General features: G+C 41.7%; 1 protein-coding gene across 7 annotated transcripts in view; it reads right to left on the reverse strand.

Moving 5' to 3' along the window:
* RAD54L2 (RAD54 like 2) overlaps positions 1–21557 on the reverse strand; it is a 117449-nt gene that overhangs the window by 25668 nt on the left and 70224 nt on the right. For all 7 annotated transcript variants that reach the window (XR_006101817.1, XM_042448406.1, XM_042448405.1 and 4 more), the window contains 8 exons: positions 19632–19750; positions 19095–19194; positions 18557–18762; positions 18144–18319; positions 17045–17241; positions 10796–10992; positions 2802–2891; positions 941–1033 (listed from right to left, as the gene is read on the reverse strand). Coding sequence is in view for 6 of the 7 variants with exons in the window: in XM_042448406.1 (XP_042304340.1) it covers positions 941–1033; positions 2802–2891; positions 10796–10992; positions 17045–17241; positions 18144–18319; positions 18557–18762; positions 19095–19194; positions 19632–19750 (1178 nt within the window). In the remaining variant the exon portion in view is untranslated. The remainder of the gene's footprint in view (positions 1–940; positions 1034–2801; positions 2892–10795; positions 10993–17044; positions 17242–18143; positions 18320–18556; positions 18763–19094; positions 19195–19631; positions 19751–21557) is intronic.

Consider the following 21557-nt stretch of genomic DNA (forward strand, 5'->3'; position numbering starts at 1 on the left):
CTTGCTTCTCATGCTTTTAACTATATGTAACAGCTGCATAAAATCATGCAGAGGTGTGATCTGAAGTATCAACAGTATCCTGAAAAGCTCAGCTCCACCTCTCTTTTTAAGTATTTGCTTCCAAGAAGTAGCAGAAGACGCGACAAAACAGCATGTGACTTCGGTTCAGGAGTAGATGAGGAGGAAAAGTCTGAGAATTAGTGTTGTGGGCTAGGAATTCCAGAGCCTGCCTGTGTGGATGAAGCTAAAGGGCGTGCTTCTTGAGCAATGGTTTCATCCAACACTCAGGTGGCAGTAGGCTCAAACAATACCTTTTGCTAGCTTTGTCAGCTTTTTCCTGCTGCAAGCTTTTCTTAATAAGTCAGACCAGTCTTTACTCATCCACATCTAAGACTCTTCCTGATTGCACTAATGAAATACACTCTTTGTAGTGCCGATTTTAACTTTCAAAACCTAAAACTGTCTGGGGGTGTTTTTGGATCTCTCTAGTCTTTCAGAAATGTGTCACAGTTTCAGTCCCCACTCTCTACCCTGTTTTTGCATGATCTGGATGTGGGGTAGATACCTCAAGACAGCCATTAAATGACAGCACCAAAACTGGTATATTCTACTATTAAAAGGTCTGGCAGATCTTTCCTCTCTTTGTCTTACGCAGTAGTTTGCTTTCTTTGTTACTGCTTCCTTTTTTAATGTACTGTATGATTTTTAATTATTGCCTTCTGCTATCTTATTATCTTCCAATATTATTTACAATAGTAGTCTAATATTTGTATTTCATTACTACTCCAGCATTATTTATTACTGATTTTTAAAAGCTTGTTACACTCTTTAAACATTTCTTTAAAAATGAAGGCTGAGTTAACAGTAAGTAATTACAATTTCAGATTATGTTCCCCAAATAAAACTTATTAAGAGTGCCTCAAGGACATAAACCCCTCACCTGAGGGAACCATGCGATGATCGTCACTGCCTTTGGGCTTGCCAGTGGTCCGGATAGCAAATATTCGCCCATCACTGGTCCGGATGTATGTCCCTGAAAGAAAAAGGAGTAGAAGATACCACAGTCACATCACAGTCACACCAACTCTAAACTGGTAAAACATATCTGTCCAGTTGGTAAAATATATCTGCCCAGCTGTGCAAAGGCCCTTTAAGTTCCACATTATGAAGGACCATTTCCATTCTTTCATATGTCAGAGGCTGTAGATGTACTACAGATGAAGTCATAAGAACAAAACTTTACCCAACAAGTTACTAAAAGACAATGTGATCACTTTAGGTTTCAGGCCCTGAGCAGACAGGCATCCCATCCCGGGTGCAAACCAGTGTCAGTTCCTGGTTGAAGTGAGGATGGTTTACACGCTTGTCCTCACACTGGGCCTTCTCCCTGCATCTCTACTAGTGAGCAGACCTCTGTCACCATATCTGAGGGAAAAACAGGGTGTCAGGCCATGTGAGTGCAGCAAGGCACCCCATTTTCATGCCAGACACGGCAATGGGAGTCTGCTCACTAGCAAAGATACAAGGGGAAGGTAAGGATTGTGCAGGGCATCTAAACAGTTGGGGTTTGCGGATGAGTTTCCAGGAAACTCTGCAGCAAACTGGGTGCCAAACTGACCTGAGTTAAGGGCCATTTACTCTGGGATCAGGCTGGATCCACCTGATCATGGCACCCAGGTTTTGGCCTTAGTCGTCCAAACAGGACAACACAAAGCTGGGGGGGGGGGGTCCATGGGCTTTTTGTGCCATGTGGATAGCCCCTCAGAAGAGTTCAAGCTAAGTAAGTGTAGAAGGTTTGTGAAAGTATTGATAGGTTCAAGTACACATAGGGAGGAGAAAGGGAATGAAGGGAGGATTAAAAAAAGGAGGAAAAAGTGGGGAAAACATAAGAAAGAAAGAAAAGGATGAAGGAGCACAGGTTAAGAGCTATAAGTAAATAGAGGATAAGTAGAGAAATGAGGAAGACATATTGCAAATAAGAAAGGAAAAAAGAAAGGAAAGGGAGGTACAATAGAACATAAGGTAATGAGTCCAGACACGAAGAAACAAACAAAGCGATAAGACCAAACTTTCAATGCTTGTTAAAAGTTGTTGAATAGTAATAGATAATGGTAATTATAGAATTTAATTGAAATGATGGAATTGTTTCTATATATGTTTTATGCTCCATATCTTTAGGGAGATACTATTGTTTATTAATTTCTGTATGAATTGTGGAAGAACTCTGTTTTTAAATGTTTTTGTTCTTTTTTAAAATTAATAAAAGCTTTCAAAAATAAAAAGAGAAGAGTTCAAGTAAGACAGACTGCATTTCCTGTGCAACTTTCCTTTCATGGGTGGTAAACTACTTGGTTATGTTGACTTCACACTACAAAAGACCTAGGAAAGCCAATTCAAGGTTAAGTTGGGTGGAAGAGGGCTACTGTCTCTGTTTCCCATTTATACATAAATGTTAATTTCTCTTCATGAAATTGTCTGAAATTAAGCCATAGATAAGATGCAAAAATTAAAGATGCTAAATACTTATTCCAATCCTGGTTTTTCATTTACTCTTACATTTGACACTGCTCGTTTGAATATCACTGTACAAATATACATAATAGGCATTTAGCAGAAGAGTCGCATGTCAAGACTGAGCACCTAGTAGGCTGAAAGCATTCAGGCCATAATAAAAGAAGATATGCTGAAGTGGTTGTTGCTGAATCTCTTGCCATTTGCAAGTTGTCCTAGAATTAATACGGTCAGGAAAAATGGAGGAATGAATCTTTCTTTGCCTAGAAATAGAAGGCCATCTCAATTACCTTTAGTCCCACGGATAATATGGATGCTCTCTCCAGCACTGATTCTTGCCTGCACATCCGTTGAAGTGTTTGTACCTGGAATCACTATATCTGAAACGAATAAAACAGTATTTATGCAATATGTTCTATGTATTAGCAGAGCAACAGGCAACTAGAAAATAAAGCCAAAAAGCTTAAATCATTTAAGTGCTTTCTCCAGTGTATTGCTAAATGTAAAAACCACTCAGTATTTAATTAGCTTTTAAAAAAAAAGGGGGGGGAGAGGGATGGGGGATTCATTATTAGGGAAGAATATACATATCCTATACCATACGGTTTGCACATGTATAGTTGTATCTTTAATTTTGTAGAAGACAGAATTTTCAGATAGCATGCCTTTTTTCACACTTGCATGACAAAGAACATCTACCAATATTCTCTTATGAGCTACTACTGAAAGAACTGGAACCCTGACTTCCTAAGGCTGTTGGAAATTCCACCATGGAAAAACATATGGGAAAATTTGTTTAGTTTACTCCTGCAGATTCTATAATGTATCAGAATCAGTGGGCAAGGATGCAGATATGGCACAACTGCTGCTTTTTTAAAGATAGTATTTGCAAACTGTGAAATGTGTCCTGTTTTGGACATTATACAACATTTTTATATTGATGTGAACATGTTGCTTTTTACATTTATCATCTAGGTTGTGTGCAGTTTGAAACCTCCATATATTAGACTTCCAAAAGCATGTATATTCTATTTTTCTGGAATCTATAATTGCTGATTTCCCCTACCCATCCCACCCCTTGCCAAACAATAAATGTTGGCAGGATGGTCTCCAGATTTCAGAAAGGGGGAATGGAATGTCTACGACTGTTCATCTACAACTGGACTGGGAAAGGCATGCCCTGTTTGCCGTTTTAACCAAATATTGGTTAAATATTTCTCCTTATCAAATAAGTAACCAAGTATATAACCAAATCTAAAAAATCATATATAGCAAGTTGTAATCAGAAATGTTGCTCTAGATTACCATCAGTTATCAAAAATGGATACCTGAAAAAAAGATACAGATGAAGTTCTAACAACAACTACTGAAGCATCAATGACAAACATTCAACACCACACTTGAAACCACAAGTGTAATTGATACTGGAGATAAAGCAGTGTGGGGCACCATGGAACAGAGTGCCCACCTCAATCACCCACTCTGTCATAACCATAACTGAGAGATTCAATTCCTTCTCCTGATAGTTTGAAGAGAATTGTACATTTGGCCTGTGAAATGCTTTCCCTGATAAAGATAACTACTTTGATTGTCTGATGATTAATATTATTAATATTACCAATTTCTTTTGCTTAAAGGAATCCTGTCAAGTCATCAGTGATCTGATAATTACTTGCTCATCTCGGCTATGGTTATTTAGCCTTGCCTGGCCTGTTGTTGATTCTAGTTCAATCGGTTACATAATGCACATTCTATTGTTCAACATATTTGTTAATAAATACGTTTTCCTCTTGTTACTGTGGAATTTGTTAGTTTTGCTCTTGTAATCTGGTTGCTTGGAACTAGTATCAAACACCATCATAAATGCAGTATCTATTGATGAAATTACATATGCACCATCCCTAGGCCATTTTTATGGCCCACAATTCTCCTTGTTGGGGGGGGGGTGGCCAAAAAGGACAAAGGCCATTTCGGGAGGAAGAGCAATTTTCCTTTCTGAAGCAAGGCAAAGAGGCTTGCTTTAGTAGGGTGGGGTTTTCCTGGCATGTTTTCAAAATCAAAAGACAGGGACCAGAGAACCCATGGAAAACAAATTGGTCCTCAAATCAACACAACATACAACAGAAGATACTTTCCGCTAAGGAGAACACTGTGTGCAAACTTGAAAGTCACAGCCAGCCAAACCATAATTCATTCAGCATTTGTAACTAGAAACCTTTCTCGCCGTGCATCATTTGCATCACTTTCACCAAGTATATGAGGCATGATATGATGTCAGTCTACTTCTAAACTCTGTGAAAATGTTGCCTGTGCTTGAGAAAAGCTTTTTTGAGGACTCAGTATGAAAGTATGTAAAGATGCCAAATAGTCACACGGCAAGGCGAACACCATGCTTGCTAATCCATATAAAGAAAAGAATCATTTTCTGGTATGCTTTTCCAAAGAGAGCAAGCAGGGAGTAGTGGTTTGAGCGTTGGACTACAATTCTGGAGACCAGGGTCCGAATCCCCACTCAGCCATGGAAACACATTGGGTGATCTTGAGCAAGTTACACTCTCTCAGCCTCATAAGATGGCAAAGGCTGGAAACATTTTGTCATGAAAATCCCATTACAGGTGTGCCTTATGATCATCATAATTTGGAAATGACTTGAAAGTACCCAATAATTTGAAAGAGATTTTGCTGGATAAGCTTCAAGTAGTTGCTTGGCCATCCTAGTGCAGGGGAAATCATTTCTACTTCTTTCTGCAATGTAAAAAATCTCTTCTCCTGAAGCTGCAAATAGCATTCCAAAAGTAGAATGCTATCAGTAATTTCTTACAGATGTTCCTGTGTATGTACCTTTCTCTCTCTGGCTCTTAGAACTCATATACAGTGGTACCCCGGGTTACGAAATTAATTCGTTCCGCGGTTAATTTCGTAACCCGAAATACCTTCGTAAGCCGAATTCCCATAGGCGCTAATGGAAAAATAGCTCTCTGCTGCCCTCCGGTGGCGGAAAATAGCGCCGCGGTTTTTTCGTAACCCGAAGAAACCTTCGTAAGCCGAAGCAATAAATCCCTATGGGATTTTTTCGTATCCCGAAAAATTCGTAACCCGGCGCATTCGTATCCCGGGGTACCACTGTATATGCCACTGTTCTTGTGTCCATTAAAAACCCTTCCTATCTTGTTGCTGCTGTCAATGCCATGGATTCTGGATTTCCTGAAGAGAAATTATTCTTCTAACAGCAAGCAAAGATCCTATTTTATATTTCAGAAGGTTGAGAAAGCAGTGGTCTATGCTTCTTATGAATTTCCTCTTCAGGTTGCCCATCTTGGCTACAGGTATATATACTTGAAGGTACCTGTTGAACTCCATCTCTGATAGTAACAACTGCAAATCTGATTGCAAGTTTAGTCATTTAGCTGCGGCACCAAGGTAATTAAGTCTAGAAGACCAAGCGGTAAGTGACATCTGCAGGACTAGCAGCCTTTGACCACTTGTAGCATATGCTGCACAAAGGTACACATAAAACACTCTGAACATGTCAGACAGATTTCCATCAGGATCCACGAGTCTAATTTCACAAAAGAAGGAGATGTTCATTTCTCTATCATATAACCATTAATACACTGTTCTGTTCAGTCTCTTCAGTATGTGTGAACTGCTGCTCCAACTGGCATATACACCCAATATTGTACAAACTTGATTTTTGTTGACTTTGGATGGGATAGACTGATTCCATTGTTGAGCATTATTGCCTAATATAGATCACAGCATAAGTATTTTCTTCCCACAGGAAGATCCATGATTCAGGGCAGAATACAGACTGCAGAACTTTTACCCATCACAATGCATTCCATTGATAAGTTTAATGGAGTAATCCAGCCGCCATTAACACAGATCATTTTCTTATGCTACACTTCTCTTTCTGAAAAAGTTATTAGTATCAGTGTTTCTTAGATAGAATTGTCATCAGCAGAAATCCACCGTGCAGTGAAACAGAGAGGGGATTTTGTCCGATTATTGGTCTAAATAGCACCGGTCAAATGTATACTGTAACTCTTCTTACTCAAATTCACTTTGTGTTGCCTTCCAATGTCATTAGAAGGGACAAAATCAAAATGTAGAAAACATAGTTGCAAACGAGAACATCCTAACATGGGCAAAGCTCTTAACAAAATCAATAAGCGCTTCATGTTGAACAATTGGCAATGGTAGGATGCAGTGAGCAATACACTCAGTCAAAATACAATTCAGCCTTGAAGCCTGTGCACTAATTGGTGAATACTTCTGTGTCAGTGCTAAACGTGTCTCTTCAAGGAACCCAGCATGTTTTCCTTTCCATGTGACAGTAGAGAAAAGCAATTTTAAAATATTGGTATTTCCCTTTCTCTGCTAGACAGCAGAAACAGGATGAATTCTAATCTGTCCATATAAACACCATGGATGTTGCAGCACACCCATGTTCATCCTCCTTCCTTTACTGGGCATACTGCATACTGAGCAAACAAAAACAGACTTTTCCTCCTCTTCATGAAAGCAGTTAACACCATATACAAGAGGTCTATCATCTTCTTAATTCACATCTCTGGCTGACTGGAATTGCACAAATGAAGTAATGTCCCCATCCTATCTTCCAGAGTAGGATGAAGTGACAATGGACTGTCACATAAAGTACAAGCTTGCACATTATCCTGTTGGTGTCGTCCATCTCTTTAATAGGATTCCATGTAATAGGATCACATGCCTTTCTTGGGGCAAAGAACACATGCTAGTGGCTATTTGGGGCTTACACTCATAAGATCACCATCACTGCTTTTTGGCTAATCTATATCAATTTTATCATCCATCTTAAAGTAATGATGTAAATATCATTTGTATAATACGATGACTGATATTCTTCATCCAGACATAAACTTGCTTGAGCTTTCATTTCAATTGCAGCCTCCTCTGCAGAGAGAGTTTCATCATTCCTGTCCTTATCATGTACATCAAAAGAAGTAATGACTGCAGTTCTGCTGTTGTTTCTTGAACCAATACTACTTGAAAGAGAGAAGTTTGACTGCCTCAGCAGAACAACAGAACCACCATAATCCTGGACAGTTATCGCTCCCTTCACAGTTAGATGCTGTGTTTTTCATTGTGCACATGACTGCTAAGACAGCCTTTGTCTCTTCTTCTTCCAAATATGTCTGCATAGCTTCTTCCTTGGAGAATGTCTATATTTTCTTTTGCTTAAGTGTTAGACTAAGACATTTCCTTGTATTTTGCAGCTTCAAGTAAATGTTGCCTTGAGTGTCTGTGGAAAAAGAAATTATACTATAAGTTTTGCAGGAATACCAATGTATACAGTGAAATTTAAATCTGTTTCCAATCCATGGAGGTTCATGAACAGATATAGTGGCAGCATAAAAAGATCTGTACATGCATATATTTCTTCTGAACCATATTCTACCAAACAAAGTACTAATGTATGCATTTTTAAGCTACAGTTGGCCTTCATTTTCATGGGGAATCCGTTCCAGACCCCCCCACCACCATGTAAACGGAGGTTTGCATGTATTCAAGCCCCGTAGGCTTGAATGGGGCGTGCCACTGTGGGTGTGGCCTGGGCGCGTGTGCCACTGAAGATCGCAGAGGGTGCCCCTCCACGGATATTCAAGGGTGTGGGTCTCAGATCCACGACTTAGGAGGGGCGACTGCATTTTGTTGATGAACACATTTTAACCCAATTTCCCATGGTTACAATAGAAAATATATTGAATTTAAAACATTCACATTTTATCAGCTTTATCAGTCATCCCATGTCCTGAACATAGCAGTAGTGCTAGTATAGGGCATGGAGAAAGCTGGCAATGGTTGATACTTGAGTAGCTGTTCTAAACTGTATTTAACACAACAGTGGTATGGAGCAAGCTAAGAGTGCTGCAAAGTGCCAATGGGCATGCAGAAATAGACTCCATGAGTTTCTGCTATGGACACTGCAAACAAAGTAGATAAAAATGCCAGGCAGTGTAGACAGCAAATAGTACAGGCAACAAGTTGATCAGCAACAGGCACTTTGTAGCCTGCATTATGATATATGAGTTACATAATTAATTGAACACTTCTTATATTATTGTGTTAAATGGTACTCTTTTATGTGGAATAGGATGTTGATCAAGCAGCAGGCAAAGAGATATTCACACAATGATGTAAAATACCTTATGAATGCTACCAAAGCATGGAAAGCTTGGATCTAGAAATTCTAATGTATTAAGGACCAGAATTACTGCCAATCTAGTATCCTTCACTTCAAGATATATTGTATTGTGTTATTGGTTTTATCTATTTTATGATGTGTTTGTAACTGGTTTTAAATGTTGTGTATACTGCTTTGATCTCTTGAAAAAGCGGTATAAAATAAAAGTTGTTGTTGTTGTTGTTGTTATTATTATTATTATTATTATTATTATGAAACCTATCACAGTTATAATTATAGCCTGGATTGCAACTGGGAAGGGAAGTCAAGGGGGAAAAAACATACACCTCTGTTTCTTATTTCAATAGGTCACAGTCCACCCAGGTAACAATAACCTAAATTTGAACCCCTAGGCTCAAATTCAATTCGTGATTCCAACCAACTACAGCAGATTCACACAATCAGTGAAAGTTACATAGCTACTGTCTTACCTAATAAATCAGGGCCCCACTGATTTACTAGGTCTGCTGTAATAGGAAAAACAGTTGGATGTAGGCATTTCACTACTATACTCCCAGTGGACTTCCAGGTCCTATACCTATAGAATAGGCCTGTATGAGTCAGAAAAGAATTAAACACCTATTTCCTTAGGTTTATGAAACAGATACTAAGGCAGGTGATCTCAGAACAATAACATTACTTTTTGTTCTGAGAGACTGGTTCATTAACAAGTCTGGCTATGTCCTTTTCTGGACAGGGATAGACTAGTCACAGTAGTTCATGCAGTAGTAACTTCCCATTTAGAGTAATGCGGTGCCCTCCATGTCAGGTTGCCTTTGAAGACAGTTTCAAAACGTCAGCTAGTGCAAAATGCAGCAACTAGATTGTTATGGAGATTGTTATGGAGATTGTCTCTATTACTATTAAATAAATAACTGTTCAATAAGACTTACCTTACAACAGGGTGGTGAAGGATCCAGTATTCCCAGGCAGTCCAATACCAGTATTAATCTTGTTTTCTTCTAAAATGATTACTGGCATTGGAAACATGAAGAATTTTCCAAACTAGGAAATGTACCAGCCCTGGCACTTGCGTGTCACGTGTGCACATATACACCTGTATAAGTCTTCAATGAGGTAAACAACACTACTTCTATTATATTTGAGGTGTCTTGCTGGACAGAACCCAATGACAAAGATGGCAAGAAAAAAAATTCTGGTTTGCTACATTTCACCTCTCTCCTTCACTGGTTAACTTTAAAAAAAAGAAGAAGCATGTTTTGTGTCTGTTTGTGTATGTCAGGGTTGAGCAACTGTGTAAGACTAGGGGGACATATTAGACCTCTAGTAGAGAGCTGCACCCCTAGCCCTACGGGGGGAAAAACAACACACATCTTTTTGGAGCCCCCAATGGTGCCATGTTTTAGGGCCATTTTGAACCTCTAGTGGATAATTTAAGGCAAAAAACATTTTTGTTTTGCAAAATTTTGTTTTGACTGTGTGTGTGTTGGGGTGGGGTAGAGCTGCAAATGTGAAGGAAATGCCTTCCACACCCCAAGAAATCATTTTGGGCATTATGGAGCAAAAATTAGGGCTATAGAAACAACCCTGGGGAATGCATTTTGGCCATCCCCAATGAACACAATCAAAAAAGGATACAGATTAAAATACACATTGCACAAATAATGACGAGAGAAGAGAAAGAGACAAAGAGACAGAGTGAGAAAGTGAAATGCTTAAGAGTACAAAAGTAGAAGCTAAAAGAGACACACATGTACGCAGAAAAATGGGGGAAATAGTAAGAATAGTATGTACATTTCTTTTGATTTATGTATTTTGGAATACTTTACATATCACCTAATTGTCAATAAGAATATGAGTAATTCATGGATCAACAAAAAGAGCATGTAAGACTTGGCCACATGAAAGGTATGGCAACTATAATACGTAGTAATGAAGGACTTTTTAATTTGAACAAACCCTAATTTCAGGTGATCGGCCCCAAGGGCTGGCAACAAATTCCATTTTCATTATTCAGTTTCACTGCAATCTCCCTTTCCTAAAGGAGAGACGGCTACATTTTTCTGGCCATTCCTTAATTTACACAAATCAACTGACCTGTTGTGGTGACAATCTTCTGCACGAGAACACCAGCTCGTTGCAAGTAATTGATGGGGAAGTTGATAGCAGGGTTGGAAACAGAAGCAGATCCCATACTGCCCAAGGGAACATGGCGAGGCATCATAGGAATAGGGGTAGACTGAACAGGCCGTACACTTGCCACTGGCCTGTCCTCACCTTTGAAGCTTGGTCGCCTGGAGACACAATAGACAAGGAGTGAATCCATAAAGATCCAAAGAACTTCAGCCATCAGCAGGATCATCCATTCCATGCCTATCCCTTACCCCACAAAATAATATAAAGATTTGGAAAAGACCATTAAGGCCATATAACCCAACCCTCAGGTCAATGCAGGATGTAACTACAGTTGTCCAGCCTCTGCTTTAAAAATTCCACCCTGGTTTTGATATTCCAGAAGGAGAAAACAGGTGCTTTACAAGAGAAGTGATTCCAGATTACAAAATGATTTGATGATTTACAACTAATGCATCAATTTTATATTTGTATATTGAAGCACCAAGATGTAATTCCACCACTTCTGGAGCTACTGTGTACAGGTTTATGCTACATAATACACCAAACAGAAATTCTGTCAATTGATTCCAAGTAATCTGTCAGGAAAGCAATATTTAAAGAAACAATATTCTGAAGCATCTGAGATGAGTGACTCACATTACTATGTAATATACATGCTGGCATATCTACGTAGCCATCTCAACTTTAAGGGTTCATTCATACATCAGAGCAGGATTCTAAACAACACGCTTAGAAAAAAAATCAAAGAAAACAAATAGGTTTTCCATCATCTCCAATTACTCACAGCTTCTAGGAAGCACAAATACCCTTCGTCACCTGACCTATTTTCTAAGAGCTAGGAATTCTGGCCAGTTAGTTGCAGTAAGTGAGAAGTACAGATTGCTCACCTGTAATGGTGTTTCTTCGAATGGTCATCTGCAAATTCACACAAATGGATTATTCTGCACCTGCGCAGGAACGCTTGGAAACTTCTGGAATCTCTGGGCAAAAGTTAGTTTGCAACCTTTTGCAACTTTTTGGCAGTAACTCTGCCCATCCCATATATAGCCCCTAATGGACCCGCTCTTCTCCAGTTCTAAATGAGCCACGCAAATGCAACAGCAAGCTAGCAAAGGGAGCAGGACACTGAGGGGAGGGAGGACGGGATTTGTGTGAATTCGCAGATGACCACTCGAAGAACCACCATTATAGGTGAGCAACCTGTACTTCTTCTTCATGGTCTCTGCGAATCACACAAATGGGTTTAGACTGATGAGCTTAGGTCAGTGGAGAAGGGAGTGTCATGACACAGGTTGTAAAGTTCAAACAATTGAATTTATTAATCACAATAAAGTTATGCATATCAAGTGCACTTGTTATTGTCATTTGTCAACATGTAAACAGACCATATGCAATGCAAAGGCCAACTCAAGAACTGTCAGTTGCACCTGCAAGTGAAAGTTGTAAGAAACAACACTTAGTCAATATAAACCAGAAAGCAACACTGCCCTCCCAAAGGCTGCATCTTGCCTGGCTCTGATGTCCAGCCTGTAATGTTTAATGAAAGTCAGAGGCTGGGACCAGACAGCAGCTTTGCAAACATCCTCCAAAGCAATCCCAGTCAAAAAGGCGGAGGATGCAGCTACCGCCCGTGTTGCATGGGCCGAAACTCAAACTGGAAGAGGTCTACCTGACAGTTCATAGCAGAGGTGGATGGCATTGGCCACGCATTTTGAAAACCTCTGCATAGTCACAGGTAGTCCCTTTTTGGCCTCCGAGTAGCTCACAAACAGTCGCTCAGAGCACCTCGAACCTGAGGTTCTCTCCAGATAGGTCAGCGTCCTTTGAACGTCCAAAGCATGCAGCTGGCATTCGATGTTGGTGGTCGTGTTCAGGGCCAGGGTCAGCAACACAATGTCCTGGTTCATGTGGAAGGCCGACACCACCTTAGGCAGGAAAGCGATATCGGTATGGAGGACAACCTTGTCTCTGTGAAAATGAAGATAAGGCTGGTCCACCCGTAAGGCACACAGTTTGCTCGCCCAGCAAGTGGAGGTGATGGCCACAAGGTGATGGCCCAGGTCAGCAATCTCAAGTCTATGGTGGCCATGGGTTCAAATGGCTTGGCTGCACAAGGTCTAAACTCCATGGCGGTATTGGTACCAAGAATGGAGGATGAAGATTGTTAAATCCCCTGAGAAACCTCTTTACTAGAGGGTCCTTGAAAAGAGAGGGTCTGGCCTCGAAATGGTAGTGGGAGCAGATGGCTGAGAGGTAGCACTTGACAGAAGTCAAGCAGAGTCCAGCATCTGCTAGGGACATCAGGAATTCCAAGATCGTCGGTACCGACACTCAGGATGGAGAGATGATCTTGTCCAGAAGAAAAGCAAGGAACTTGTCCCATTTGTACTGGTAAGACTTCTGTGTTGAAGGCTTCTGGGACACCAGAATAACATTTTTGATGGAGTCTAGTAAAGATGTTAAGACAAGATCCTCCATGCCACCAATGGGAGGGTATCCATGTCGGGATGGAGAACAAGACCTTCGTGTAGAGACAGAAGGTTGGGACGGAACTCCAGCCTGAGATAAGTCTCCTGAGAGAGAAGCAGTAGAGGAGCAAACCAGGACTGTCTCGGCCACCATGGAGTGATCAGGATCGCGTCGGAGTGGTCCAATGTCATCTTTGCCACTACCTTCGTGATGAGTGGGAAGGGAGGAAACACATAAATCAGCCCTTCTGTCCACTTGAATTGGAAGGCATCCCCTAGCGAACCTGGAGCACGGGTCTGAGAGCAGAAGCTTGCACACTGTGTGTTGAGAGGTGAGGCAAAGAGGTCGATCGTTGGTTGTCCCCACAACTGAAAGAGAAGGATGACTGTGTTGGGATGGAGAAGCCATTCGTGGCACGGGCTGGGAGACCTGCTGAGCTTATCTGCCAGTTCGTTTTCTTTTCCCAGCAGGTGTATGCACTGGAGAAGGATCTTGTGGTTGATGCACCAGTCCCATATTCGGAGTGTGATGTCCAGCAAGGTCCAGGATTTCGTGCCACCCTGTTTGTTGAGGTAGTACATGACAGTGGTGTTGTCCATCAGTAAAAGTACTACCCTGCAGGAAAGGAATGATTGAAAGGCTCTGAGCCCCTTTCCCACCGCCAGCATCTCTAGTATGTTGATGTGAAGCTGGCTTTCTGTCGTTGTCCATCTGTCTTTGATGGTGAAGTTCAAGGTGTGGGCTCCCCAACCTTGAAGAGAGGCATCTGTTGTGAGAGTGATGTCTGGCTGCGAGGGCAAAAAGGGCATCCCGATGTACATGTTGTAGGATTGAAGGCACCACCGTAGAGATCTTTGAACTGGTCTCGGAATGGTGAGCATCTTGGAGGGAGAGTCCCACATGGGATCGAACACAAAGAAACCAAGATTGAAACGGTCTCAAACGAAGTCTCGCCCATGGGGTGACAGTGAAGTATTTGGAAAAAAGTAATATCGAGTCTGAGAGGGATCTACGGGTTTGATGGCGCCTTTTGTTAAGAGTGTGCGCACTTTGTCAAGAAGGGTGTCCGAGGGGACAGTGGAGAGAATAGCTCTAGTGGGCAGGAGCTCTTCAAACTCGAGGGCATAACCCTTACAAACAATGTCTAGGACCCAGGAGTCGGAGGTGATAGAAGCCCAGGTGTTAAAGTATGGCTTTAATCTATCACCAAAGATGGTGACGGAGTGCGCGGGAACATCTTTTCTTGCCTCGAGTGTCCTTCTTCTTATAGCCTTGTTAGTATCTAGGCTGAGAAAGTTGTCGGCGATCGGACGAGGCAGAAGAAGACTGGGAAGGCTGACGCTGAGCAGGTCTGTCCTGAGCCTGGTACAGACGCTCCTGCTGTTGGTATGGCCTGTGTTGGTTTGGAGGATACCAATGGCATTGAGATTCATATCTCCGATGCAGTGACCATGCCATGGATGAAGACATGCCATGCTTCCTTGTTGCTTTTTTCATCTTGTAGCAAAAATTTAATTTGTAATCAGTCTCTTGATTAAACAGCCCAGAGTTGTCGAAGGGCATGACCTCTATGGCCGATCTGGCCTGCGGGGTTAGGTCAGAGGAGCGGAGCCAAGCATAGCGTCTGAGGGCAATGGATCCAAAAAGAATCTTGGAGGCACAGTCGGTGGTGTGCCTAGCCAAAATGATTTGCTGCCCTCACACTAGATGAGCTTCATTACAGATGGCAGAAATTAGCCTTTTCCTGTCCTCAGGATGCTCGCTGATAACAGGATTAATCTTTTCCATCAGTAGTTGAATGTAGGTCCCCATGCATGCAGCATAGCTGGCAATTTTCATGTCCAGTACTGCAGAGACTTAAAATTTCTTGGCCAAACTGTCTATCTTCCTGCTCTCCTTGTCCACAGGAGAAGAAGAAGGATGAGGAGAGAAGGTTGTCTGCGAACCTTCATCAATGGCTGAATTTGGCTTCGGATGTTAAAAAAGCCAAGCCGACCCAGACGGCATCACCCAATAGAGGTTTTCTATCTTGCGTGACGTGGACGCAATTGTGGCAGGAGTGTTCCAAGATCTCTTGGCAATCTTTTCCAATGATGGAAGGTAAGCCAGAGATGGAGGAGCTGGAGCACAGCCATGGATCCGACGCTCTATGGGATTGAGCGCGTCATCATTGGTCTGGGAGACCTCTAGGCCCAGGGCAGATGCCATCCGGATGATTCTGTCGGAAAACGATCTGATGTGGGAGAAGGAGCATCAGGTTCAATAAATTCCTGAGGAGATAGTGATCTGTCATCCTCGAAGTTGGGAGTAGGCGAGCGTGACCGAGAACGGGACCTCACACATCGTCGGTCCGGAGAGCCTTCAGGATCAGGCAAGACATCTCTAGGAGGAGTCAAGTGTCTCCACTGAGGTGCTTCAGAGCATGTCGGGATGGTATCCCTCTGCATCTGTGGCAGGGGCATCACTCTGGTCAGGCCCAGCAGGTTACAACGGAGGTGTGTGGCATCAATGGGTAAGAAGTACTCCCTGATTTGATGGTCATAGACAAGATCTCGGTAGAGGTCAAAAAGATCACGGTCAGGTTGCTCATGAGCTTGGGTCTCATCGGCTTCTATACTGAGCGTGGCCCGGTCTCTACATGGAGGAGAACGGGACGGAGACCTATCCCGTTGAGTGAGGATAGAGAGATCAGGATCTCGAATCTCCCCTTCGGATTCGGAGCTCTGGTCAAAGTTGACAATCTGGAGATTGTCATTCTTCAAAGTAAGGTGGCTCAACAGAAGTACTCGTGGTTCCAAAGGCGGAACGGACACCAAAAGCGCTGTCGGGGTCACAGTAGTCGTGGACACCGAATCAGGTGGAGGGGCCAACACAGTGCGGGAAGAGCTCTTACGACAGAATCTCACCAGTGGAGCGGCAGATCTAGCCCGTCTATGGTGTTCTTGCTCGGCGAGAGCCGTTTTGGAGGACTTTTGTCTGTCTTCATGCTTCCTCTTAGAGGACTTTGCAGTGCGCCCACTAAGATCCTTCCCCGAGCTTAGGGATTTTTCCCTTGGGGGTAATGAAGAGGATGGCCTGGAGGAGGACTCCATATGAGAGGCCAAAGTAGAGGCCAGAGAAGGTTGGAGGGTCTTTTCATAAAGGGAGGCCTTCCACTTCTGATTTCTGTTTTTCAAGGCCTGTGTGGCCATGGCCTTACAATGGGGGCAATCCCTCGGAATTTGGGTCTCCCCTAAACAAAGGATACATTTATCATGTCCGTCTGTAGTTAGGATTTTAACCCTGCACTTGGTGCATCTTTTAAAAGAGGCCATGGGCAAAAAGAATAGTCAAGAGTACTGTGGTTGAGCCGTCGAGTGATAATAAAGTCCTTAGGATAGTCTGTGAGAGTGGTCAAGAACGATTCCATTGGTCATAGGTTCAGAGATTTCAAGCAAAAAGCCCAACAGCAAGGTATAACCAAGCTAGCAAAGTTTCTCAAGCTGCTAAGCGCGGCAGAATGAAGGAACTGGAGAAGAGCGTGACCGTTAGGGGCTATATATGGGATGGGCAGAGCTACTGCCAAAAAGTTACAAAAGGTTGCAAACTAATTTTTGCCCAGAGATTCTAGAAGTTTACGAGCATTCCTGCACAAGCACAGAATAACCCATTTGTGTGATTCGCAGAGACCACGAAGAAGAAACCCATATATCAAGATAGACCACTCCTATTCAGTGTCAAAGAAACAAATAAAGTACCCACCAGTTTCTCTGACTGAAGGCAGGTATACTTGTGAGACTCTGGTCAGTGGCTGGGTAATACTGAGCATAGGATGGACGGGTGTAAGGGACGGATGCACGTTTTTCTTCCTCATAGCTCTTCTTGGCAGCTTTCTTTTCTGCCTTGGTGAGCTTGTGCTCTTTACGGTCAATCAGCAGTGACTCATGCTGAAAAGGCTCCTGCGGTTAGAAAACAGGGAGGAAGTATCATTTTAGGCACATTCCTTTACTAAAGGTACCTCAAGAAGACAGCAGGCTGCTAAAACAACATAGCAAATCCATCTTCTCCTCCTTTAAATTATACCAGTAATTCATCAATGCTCACATGAAACTTTTGGTGAACTTTAGGTGTTATTTTATGTATATAGCCTTTAAGTGGCCCTCAATATATTAGAAGCACGTCTGGATAATTTTTTCAAAAACTGGGAATTTGCAAATCAGCAGCCTATTTTTAATGTAAAGCATCAAAACAGGAGGAGTGTTATTGACAAAAAGGTTTGGTCAAAGATCTTGGAATATTAAAGGCTGCGATGAATCTCTTTGCATTCAGTGAAAAAAGAATCCTGAAAGATATGGTCCATATTCTTAATAAAGTGAGGGTTTTGTTGCAACAGCACATACCTACAAAAACGATTGTTGTCAATAGTTGTTGAGGACACTCAAGCCATTCCCAAGTGGTCATGAGAGCAAGTAACTATTTTTCCTATATAAATACTAGCAGATTTGTAATGAAGAACATGGACAGTGAGTGTTCCATTGCACTACATTTGGTAATGTATTTATATTATGAAATACAGAACTTAGTACACACAACCTTGGATCTCCCCTTGGCAAGATTCTTGTTCTTTCAGGCTGTTATTCAAACTACAGCTGTCAATCAGAGGCAGTGTAAAGCAATAAATATCAGGTATAGGCTTTGTTTCAGATAGCAGGAGACAAACTGTCCCAAAACTAAATTTACTGCAGTTTAGAGTACTGTTACTGCAGTAGGTATCATGTTTGGAACATACTTTATGCTCATGTGTACATTTTACAGCCAAGACGCAAAATAAAAATGGGTTCCCCCCCTCCTTCTTCCCAACCTTGGTGATGAGATGAGGGTATTTGAGACAGGCCAGCTGTAAAACAGATTCTTTAATCTTGGTGGAACTGAATGAAAGCTGGGCAGGTTCAGGCTCCTCTTCCACAAAGTGCAGCAAATTTTCCACCTCCCTTCGGGTAAAGTTCAACACAGGATTCAAGTCATCCACAACTCGATCTATAGAAAATATATACCGATCAGAAAAGAGGAAGAATGGCTATTCCTGCTGCAAATGCACCTCTAAATACACTTCTTGAACTGTGACATTAGCAATAGAGTGCACTTATGTGTTAACACCCAGAAAAAGCAAAGGGGTGGGGGAAGAACCAGAAGTTTAAGCTGAAGCAGACAGCAACAAGGAGCCAACTAGAAGGCAGGGTGGCCTGGTAAAGGGCAGGGGAGGAATTGGCCTACCTGACATCCCTTGCTTGGAGATCTGACGGTCATAAATTTTCTTTTCCAGGGTGAAATCAGAAACTAATCGATAGATGTGACAAGGCTTCTTCTGTCCATAACGATACACCCGACAGACTGCTTGAGCATCATGGCATGGATTCCAAGAAGCATCAAATACAACCACTCTGTTTGCACCGATTAGGTTTACACCCAAACATCCAGCTCTAAAAGAATTTTTTAAATGGAACATAACTTTTTAATAAAAGTTTGCCAATACTTTACATGTAGCTATTCTATTACAACCATGAATCACAGATTGAGTGCTGCTGTTTTTGCTTAACTCCTAGTATAAATTAATCCAATGTTAACAGTCCCAGTTGAAGACAGTGAACGTGGAATTTTTAGCTCAGACCATCATGGGTTTCTAAACATTTTTAGGGTAGTCATTTCAAGTTATACTTGAGTTTTTCAGAGATGAGTACCTAACTGTTCATTATAGTCTATCCCATACTCTACTCCATCTCAATTTTATGCTTTTAGCAATTGGTCAATTTACCGTGTGGAAAGAAGGAAGAGAGAAACAGAAGTATTGGTGGGATCATTGAACTGATTGATCAGACGCTCTCTTTCTGAGGCTGAAGTACTGCCATCCAGACCTACCAAACAGGAAATATATATGCATTGTTTAAACACCTTTAGCCATTAACATGTAGCAAAATAAAACAGTCATGCCATTTTAAGAGAATGTATTTTTGCAACATTAGGTATTTAAACAGAATAAATTAGTCTGAAGACAAAGATAAAAACATACTGAGCCATGGGAAACTGAAGTAGAGAAGCTGGAGAAAATCACTGTGAAATGGAGGGATATGTTAAGTCATCACAGTAAAAAAGAACAAGTAGTCTAGTGGCACCTTAAAGACTAAAATGCTTTATTTAGCATAAGGTTTCAAGAAATGCAGATCATTTTCTCAGATACAATGAATGTTGCTCTGTGGTTAATTATTTATTGAAAAATGGATACGTCTCAGGAAGACCATCTCAACAAGAAAGAATCAGTATCCTAGACACAGCAGACATATGTCATACTTACGATAATAATTCACATTTCGGACCCAGTTATGGACTCCTTGTACATCCAAGCCTGGGGGGGAAGGCACTGGTCTCTTTGCCAAGAAATCTTCAATGACAGACAATGTGGAGAGACTTTGACTGCAAAAAAAGAAAAAGGAAAAAAAAGGCTCTACTCAGATGGACAAGGAAAAGAACAAAAAAACCAGTATCATTTTGAAAACAGAGAAGTCTAGATGTTGCTCATACCCTAAGAGGAAGTGACATAGACACAGTATCCTACACATCATTTAATATAACTCTCAAGATGCACCGTATGCATGAGGCACTGGCAACAATCCAAAAGGCATTGGGGTTATTAGGGAATGGTTGCAAATCAAAAATATGGAGGGTGAATCATGTTATCACATATTTAACTAAATGACAGAAATAGGAGAAAAACATCCACACTATCAACTGAAGAAAAGACAACAAACAATGGCTTCACATTACATACAGGCTCAGTTTGTTTAAGTACAGTGGGCCCTTGGTATCAGCTGGGATTTGGTTCCAGCCTCATACTCAAGTCACACTGTATACAATAGTGCAATAAAATGATTCCCCTTATTAAAAATGACAAAATCAAGGTTTGGTATTGGATTTTTTTTAAATATATATATATATATCTTAAAGCCATGTATGGTGAAATCTCTGGATGCAGAATCCATGTTTGAGAAGTGACTGTATTTCCTTCTTAAACATATGCCCCACTTTCTGGGTAAAGTCTTCAGAAGTACAAAATATCACAACAGTATTGAAATAATTTTACAGAACAAGAAGATACCAGAAATGCAAATCCTAGCTACCATAAGTCCAGAAGGGCAGATGTTTTCCAAAAGAGAACTATTTATCCTTTTATGAAAGTTAAACTGGCCAGGTAGGTTTCCATCAATAGAGTTTCACAAATGGGTTGTTCAATGATCCTGTTCTGTTGAGAAGTGCTTTCACAGTGCCTTGTAAGAGGATATCTTACTCAGGAACAAATATCAACCAAAGCAGTGGTCCTTTAAGGGTAGGAACAATATTATTCCTTTGTCAGGCTCTCATTAGAAACCTTTTCTAGAACTGCTGTAGTTTCTGAGAAGTCTTGAAAGTTTTAGGACTGCCAAAAAGACATCTACACTGGTGCCTCGGGATACGAAATGATCGGGTTACGAAATTTCCGGGATACGAAAAAGTTGGATTGGAAAAAACTGTTTCGGGTTACGAAATATTTTTCGGGTTACGAAATTCATTTCGGCGCGAAATTCAAATGCTGCAAAGTGCAGCTATAGGCTTTCCAGAGCTAACGGAAAGCCTAAGGGGGCTGGGTTAGGGGTTAGCTTTGGCGCAAATTTTGAATTTCGTTAGCAGTATTGATTGGCTTGAGAAATCAAGCTGATCATCTGGATTGGCTAACGAAATTGGGGGGGGGGGGGTGGCCTGGCTTCAGAAACAAAAGCCGGCTTCCATTGATCTGCCCCCTTTGTCTGCCCTTGTGGACTGGTGAGGAAGAGTTGCTTTTGAACTCTAACTCAGTAGAGGTTTGGACTTTTTCTGGCTTTCTGCCTTTGGACTTGTTCTGGCTTTGTACTGTACGTGTACTGTACAGTGCCAGGTGTACACTTCGGATCAAGACCTGCCATCAGGAATTCCTGTACAGGTAGGTGTATGGATTTATACCTTCTTCTTGTGGGGTGAGACAGTGTGACCATGCTTTTGCTGTGGGGTGGTGGGGTGCTTTGCTCATGGCTGTGATGATTTCAGAGTGTGGGGTGTGTGGCCATGGGGTTGCATTTTCAGATTTGGGGCTTCTGGGGTTTGGCTGCTTCAGTGCTTTGCTCATGGCTGTGATGATTTCAAAGTGTGGGGTGTGAGTTTTGCAAGTTTGGCCTTGGCTCCATGTGGGCCACAGAGTGTGACCTTGGTG

The sequence above is a fragment of the Sceloporus undulatus genome, chromosome 2 (genome assembly GCF_019175285.1).
Source record: "Sceloporus undulatus isolate JIND9_A2432 ecotype Alabama chromosome 2, SceUnd_v1.1, whole genome shotgun sequence".
NCBI lineage: Eukaryota > Metazoa > Chordata > Lepidosauria > Squamata > Phrynosomatidae > Sceloporus > Sceloporus undulatus.